The sequence below is a fragment of the Montipora capricornis genome, chromosome 11 (assembly GCF_036669925.1).
Source record: "Montipora capricornis isolate CH-2021 chromosome 11, ASM3666992v2, whole genome shotgun sequence".
Classification (NCBI taxonomy): Eukaryota; Metazoa; Cnidaria; class Anthozoa; order Scleractinia; family Acroporidae; genus Montipora; species Montipora capricornis.
In genome coordinates, this window is record NC_090893.1 from 7,454,178 (window position 1) to 7,461,351 (window position 7,174).

At 39.3% G+C, this 7,174-nt stretch overlaps 1 protein-coding gene across 1 annotated transcript; it reads left to right on the top strand.

Annotated features, from left to right (window-relative positions):
- The first annotated feature begins 5 nt into the window (after positions 1-5).
- LOC138025021 (delta(3,5)-Delta(2,4)-dienoyl-CoA isomerase, mitochondrial-like) lies at positions 6-5,693 on the top strand. The gene is made up of 8 exons (XM_068872251.1): positions 6-141; positions 1,408-1,630; positions 2,107-2,195; positions 2,746-2,981; positions 3,398-3,468; positions 3,669-3,740; positions 4,315-4,465; positions 5,096-5,693. Exons 1-8 carry the CDS (start codon positions 114-116, stop codon positions 5,189-5,191), a joined length of 966 nt encoding a protein of 321 aa, XP_068728352.1. The 5' UTR covers positions 6-113; the 3' UTR covers positions 5,192-5,693.
- Positions 5,694-7,174: the final 1,481 nt, after the last annotated feature.

The following is a 7,174-nucleotide window of genomic DNA, read 5'->3' on the forward strand; positions in this document are numbered from 1 at the left end:
TGTCCCTAGCAAAAACCAACGTCGCTCAATATGAAAACGAGGCTTAGTGCTTAGCATCCAAGCCTCATTATGATCTCCCAAGACGAAGAAAGTATTTGAAGTTTCCAACAGAGATGATTTTGAGGTTAAACCTTGGAAAAGGTGAGGAACTACACGTACGTAAAGAAGTCTGTATCGCTCCCCTGTCTCTTATCATTTACCGACAAAAGTTAGGTCTCACGTCCAGTTTATTAGGTCAGTGTAACACAGGGGTAAAATGTATACAGACTGGAAAAACACTAAAACCCCAAATACTGGTGCCAACCTTGGTGCAAACAGGGCAGGTACAAAACACAGGTGATTGTTTTACTAACAAAGAAACAATCCTAACCGTTTACCATTGCTAACATTAGGCCTAAAAACTTTAAATTTTGTTTAGGATTCTTTCTGTATAATTGGTAAAACAATGACCTGTGACCAGTGTTTTGTTCCTGCCAATCCAGACCGGTCACGCCAAAAGACTGTGCAGACCTTGCAGACCCGGGGTAAAATGTGGTGTTACCCTCACTATTATTGAGAGCTAACCGTAAACAGGCTAACCGAATGTTATTTAGGCCTAATTCAGGCTAACCAAATTTTCATTTTAGTCAGACGGTCTGCACGGTCGGCAGTCTGCGTTTTTCAGTGTCCCGATCCAGACATGGTTTAAAGCCTAATTTGACATAAGTTATTAGCTCTGGCATTAGCTATGAGCTCTGGCATTAGTTTGGGTTGTTTTGGCAGTCTGCCTTTTGTCTGGCAGTCTGCCTTTTGTCTGCATTTTACACTCAGGATCTTAAAATAACTTAGGTGAAAGTGCTGTCTTTGTAATTACATACATGTATGCAAATGTTTAGACTTTCAAGTCTTGTCAGATAAGAAATGTAAACTGGAGGTCCCGTCTCATAGCCCATGTTACATGGGCTATGAGACGGGAATGATGTTGGAAATTAAATAGTATGGGACGTTAAAGAACCCACCCACTATTCGATAAGAGTAGGGGACATAGTTCCCAGCGTTGTGGCCTGACCTTATCTGGACGGGGGCATCTTTCACTTCCTAAAATTAATTGTAAACTGCGTAACAAGCAGTCTGGCTAAAGTCCCCCATAGAGCATTGTAAATTATTCCTGAAAAGCCCCGAGGGGAGAAACTTATAGTTTCACTTCACTTCACTTCATTCACTCAGGATTGCCATCTCAAATGAGGGAAAGGGCAACCTTGGAGACCCAGGGGTAGTTTACGGGGCACAGGAGAAGTGTAAACAAAATGGTGCAGAGAAAAGTATAGCTGTTCACTTCTATGCATGTGCAACTTGTTCTTTAGCATTGTCTCAATGGATTTTTTTCACATTTTTTAGTTCTTCTTGACTCTCTTCTTTGTTCCTTAGTTTTGAAAACTGGAGTTCATTTTACAAATTCACATGCAGCATTGAAGCCAAGACAAGTGTTGTTAGCATGTTGTAACGGTCCTGTGAAGGCGCTGGTGAGAATGAACAGTACGCAATCATACACATTTGAAACACTTGCAGTATCCAAGCCTAAGGAGCATGTCATTCAAGTGGAACTCAACAGGCCTGATAAAAGAAATGCAATGAATAGAACATTTTGGAGGTGAATTCAAAATTTAATAATTTTTGCTGACTTTTGTTTGACTTTGGATGAAGCCTTCCAGCCTGCTTTCATTTCTTAGGCAAAGCATGTGATGGGTTTATCCCCCTTATTGTATACTCAACAAAATATTGCATTTCTGATTGGTCAATATGATAAATATGTTAGAGAATGCAATATGGAAGTTGCTATGGAAACAGTGATGGAGTAATTTTGTTGCATATACAGTATAATAAATAAAAATTGTATGAACTTTCTCGTGCATATTCGTGATTGTTTGAAAGTTATGAAGTTGCACTCTTCAGTTTATATAATTTCCCACAGTTATTGGCATTTTTCCTTGTTTTGTGTGTTTGTTCCATTGCTTAATATTTTACTCACCTTTTAGCTAAAAGGTAATGTCAATTTTGTCAAATAAACTGAACTTAATTAATGTACATGTAATTTCTTTTTCTGAAAATCATTTCTTCCCTGTACAGAGAAATGGTTCAGTGTTTCAAACAAATATCTGATGATTCTGACTGCAGAGCAGTTGTCTTAACAGGAGCAGGGAAAATCTTCACAGCAGGTGAGAGATTAAAGTAACTTACAGCTATGTACCGGTACATGTTTTTTCGTATTTGGAGCACCACATGGTATCCTTCACTAACCCTAACCACAACCCCTGTTTTTTCACTTTTACTTGTCAAGGCATTTGAGGTGTCATTGGGTGGAATTAAGGAGTCTCCTTCCATTAACCCATTGACCCCTGGGAGTGAGACCTTTGCAGATTTTACCCTGTCTAAAGCGTTGAAGTGTCATTGGGTTCAATTAAGAAATATGCCTCCCCCTCCCTCTCTTTAATTTCTTTGGTCTAATGCCCCAATTTGCTACTTGCACAAATCTCATAATACACCTCTTTTACCCCCCTCCCCCCCCCCAAAAAAAAATTGTATAGGCATTGCAAACAATGATTATGCAAACTTTTGGGAGATAAAAGGGGGGGTAGTATGGGATTTGTGCCAGTAGAGAATACATCAAAAATCATGTTTTCCCACGGAAATGGCATCTATCTAGGCTACTCCAATCTAGGAATGTTTTCTTATCTGCATTTTGTTTCTTCAATGATTTTTTTTCAGGTTTGGACGTGATGGATATTGCTAATGATCTCATGAATTCTGGTAACGAACCTTCACGAAGAGCGTTTCATTTGAGGAAGTTTGTCTTGTCCCTTCAAGAATCATTTCATGCCATCGAGAAATGTCCACAGCCCGTGATTGCGGCTGTACATTCAGGATGCCTGGGTGGAGGAATGGACATGATCTGTGCATGTGATATTCGATTGTGCTCTGCTGATGCATGGTTTCAAGTGAAGGTTTGTTATCTTAGTTAAAGTTCTTGGAGTAAAGTGTATGTAATAATTATTATATATACTGTAATAGCTGCACATTTTTTTGTTAATTACTATCATTAGGCACCAAACTCTTTTTGCGATTAACTGTCAAAATTATAATTTCAAAACATAAATGTAAAAGAAATGGAAAGAGGCCAAATTAATTTTCACCATTTTTGTCACTACAGCCAACCTTTTTAAAATTAAATCAGAAATTTCAGCAGTTGTTAAAATAATTATGTCTTCAATCTCTGTGTGTGATAAAGATCATCACATATTCTGTGATCTGTGTGTGTGCCAAAAATTCACTCCTGTCACATATTTAGTAGTGTATGTATATTTTTCTTATAAAAGTGCATGACATATACTTCATAATAAATAATAAACTTCTTTTGCAGGAAATTGACCTTGGCCTGGCTGCAGATCTTGGTACACTGCAGAAGTTTCCAAAAATCATTGGAAATGACAGGTAAGAGTTGAATTTGTTTACATTAAGACACAAAAGACATGATCCTTTTGTTGTTTGTTTCATTGTTGTTATTGTTATTGTTACTGTTACTGTTACTAGGCACAGCTACTGATTATTATCCTCTGAATCCTCTCTGTTAACTTTTTTTTTTTTTAAACATAGTCTGACCCTTTCCTTTTTGAAATATGTTTTTCTCTTAGTCTTGCAAGGGAGCTTTGTTTTACTGGCAGACAATTTACAGCCCAGGAAGCCAAAGAGATGGGATTTGTAAGGTATCAGGCAGGGTTGTGATTATGGCTAGTCCTTCATGACCATCCCAAAGGATGTTTATCAACTGGAATGGCAGAACGAGGACTCAACCCGTACACTGCAGTCATGTAGATGAAAAATAACCATCTATCAATAACCAAAATTTTAGTTTCTAAAGAAACTGTGGTACTGTGCCGGTGGGAGACTGAAACAGAAATTGATTTTATCAAGCAAGTTGATACAGGTCGAATCACCACCGTGAAAGTTTTGGAAAGCTGATGTTTCGAGCGTTAGCCCTTCGTCGGAGCGAAGGACGAAGGGCTAAATGACCTTTGAGCAGTTTTCAAATAACTGTCGAAAGTACACTGTAGATCAAAGCAATGCATCAAATTCAGGGGTTGGTTTTTGAGGGGAGGGCAAAACCGTATTACTCGGAGAAAAATCTCTCAGAGCAGAGTAGAGACCCAACCAACTCAACCCACATACGACGCCGAGTCTGGGAATCGAACCCGGGCCACATAGGTGAGAGGCGAGTGCTTTCACCACTGCGCTATCCCTACTTCCTAACATGTTTTTCGTGTTTAATTTTTCTTTCAGTCGGATTTGCTCAGACCGTGAGAGTCTTGTAAAAGAAGCTGTTGAGCTTGCTGGTGAGATATCCAAGAAAAGTCCTGTTGCAGTGTCAGGAATCAAACATAACCTCATTTACTCCAGAGAACACTCAGCCAAAGACGGAATGGAATACACAGTGAGTTTGGATTAAGCCGTAAGGTCAACTCGCTACCAGGGTTATTCGCCACCGGCCAGTTCGCTTAAGTACTCCCGCTTTTGAGACGCGGACGGCAACCGGAAGAAAACATAAATTCGCGTGCCAGTACAGTGGTGTATCCCAGATTTTTAAAAGAATAATCTCAAATGGAGAAAAGATACTTGGCCATGTAATTTAATTTTGTTGTGTGAAGACAAGTTAAAGGGAAAACATTTCACTTCCGGGTTGCCGTCCGCCCTTCAAATATCAGACGCGGATAATGTCGCGCTTAAAATGTAGCGAATCCGCAGGTGGCGAAATGACAAGTATCCAGCAACATCTCCAGAGGATGAACGTTCATTTCTTAGTTTGTTGTAGAGAAAAATGAGTGCTACTTGGGCGGGGATTGAAGCACAAACTTCATTGTTAAGATCAACCGGCCTCTGCTGATTGAAGATTTGAAAAGTGACAAATATTATCCCTTCGGTGCAATGAGTCCTTTCTTTGGTGCACTGAGTCTAAGGTCTTGCGCAAACTTGACGATCGGCTTCTCGCGTAAGAACAGCAAATTAAAGCCACCTCCTGCAATCAGGCTACGTTTAATGTTTTCAAACTGCTTTTTTTTCGTAGGCAACCTGGAACATGGCTATGTTGCAATCAGAAGACGTCATGAAAGCTGTTCAAGCAGGACTGACCAAAGAAGAGGCCACGTTTTCAAAGCTTTAACATTGTGTTAATTTTGGTCCTGTTTTAGTCATGGTTGTGGATTTAATTGCGGTTTTTTATTTATTCTCTTGAAATTTTCGATAACAAATTACCGCGGCAGACGCAGATAATCGAACTACCAATCCCTTGGGACCTGTCCCTAAAAAGCCCCGAAACCTTTTGGGGCCGGATTCGTGAAACTAAAATATGCTCATTTTAAAATTTGGATCTTGGAACATGTTTTCAATACCTTAGAGAACAAAACAATTGCAAGGTTTCAGGACTTGAAACGTATTCTTTTTGAAGATACAAAGCGTTTTATGTCAACCGAAATGTGCCCGAAAAGTTTCGGGACTTTTAGCCAATTACAAAGCTTGTAATTTTCAACATAAAACTGAAAAATAGATGATTCAATCGTGGCTACAATTTTAGTGACTTGTAAAGAATACTTGAAGACTAGTCAGCATAGGGGTATACCAGTGCAGCTAATATTTCTTGAAATTAAAGAACTGTAAGATTTAAAGTTTGACAGTGCAACATTTTTGGTTAGTATTGAGGCCAGTGAACACCGACATATATAGAGACCATTTTTATAAATGGCGACCCCGGTCTATTCTTTACGGGGTGCAAGGATGGCGCAGTGATGAGACCACTCGCCTCCCACCAATGTGGCCCAGGTTCGATTCCCAGACTCGGCGTCATATGTGGGTTGAGTTTGTTGGTTCTCTACTCTGCACCGAGAGGTTTTCTCCGCGTACTCCGGTTTCTCCTCTCCTCAAAAACCAACATTTGCCTTGATTTGTGTTAATTGTTAACGTCAGTTTACAGTGTCCCCAATTCGAGCTCCAGCGCCAGAACGACTAGACACTTTAATAAAGTTCCTTCCCTTAAAATTTATGTTAGTAAGATCTACTGCCCTCATTTTAAAACAAAATTCTTTTGAAATTTGCTCGTTCTAGCGAGGCTAGAAAGGCTTATTAGCATTAGTCAAAACAGAAGAATATTTTATTTTGTCGCCATTGTGAAAGAGGTCTATACGTAATAGTATTTAAAAAAAAAGCCATGTTCCAGGACTTTCCCCGTCTGGGTTCCAGGCCCATTTTCAGGGCGGGGTAAGAGGGAGTGCTGGAACAGGATTACCCCCGTGCGTGAATGACACTGCAATAAATAATTCCCTTGGGCACCTTTGGTGGGGCTTGCCTGTTGGAAGTCAAAGTCGTGCTTCTAAAATGAAAACAAAACCAATGCCAGCAGGTGTCTCATTGAATCATGTAAACACAGGTTGTACTGCTTCCAAATATCGCTTTTTTAAGCAAACGAAGTTGGAAACTGAAAGTTTCATAAAATGACATTTCAAAATGTGTCATTCCAAGTTTTAGACTCTTGTCAATAGAAAAGTACAATTTGCATCGTTTCAACAAGTCTTTCGAAAAACCACAAAAAAAGCAAAGCTACAATATTTTCTTTGTGGATAGCTCTCTAAAGACTTAACGTTGTCTCAGTTTGTTTGACTAATTTTATTTCCCGATTCGTTTGCCACGCAACGAATATTAATTTCCTAATGGGAAACCATTTTTCACCGCAATCGCGGTTCGTGATTGTCAAGTGTTAGCTGTCAGTAAGAACTTAGAAACTGATTTAATAATCCTGTAGAACTCACGTACAAAAAGCCAAGTCGTCCAAAAATTAAAAGATGAAGTGCTAAATGCAAAAATTGTCCGCTTGGTCGACTTCCCCGAATATCAGTTAAAATTGAAGTAGATATGATTTCTAACCACAAAAGATAACCAAATCAAAATGCTTTGTCCTATTAAAATATCTGCCTTGCTTTTTACGTGCCTTCAAAACGACCACTAATAAAACTTTTATTAGTTGTCTTTAGAGAATTACCACGGTGCATAATTTCCGTGATAGCCTCTGGCTTGTTTTGGTCACAGAGATTTACTGAGACCATTTAAGGGTGTCGTACCGTGTTTGTAAACAGCACGTGTTTCCAAAATCAAG

Coding starts and splice junctions, on each gene's coding strand:
- LOC138025021 (XM_068872251.1), top strand. CDS start 114: ATGATTTTGAGGTTAAACCTTGGAAAAG. Junction 2,196..2,745: donor AGGGAAAATCTTCACAGCAG/GTGAGAGATTAA, acceptor ATTTTTTTTCAG/GTTTGGACGTGATGGATATT. Junction 3,741..4,314: donor AAAGAGATGGGATTTGTAAG/GTATCAGGCAGG, acceptor TTTTTCTTTCAG/TCGGATTTGCTCAGACCGTG.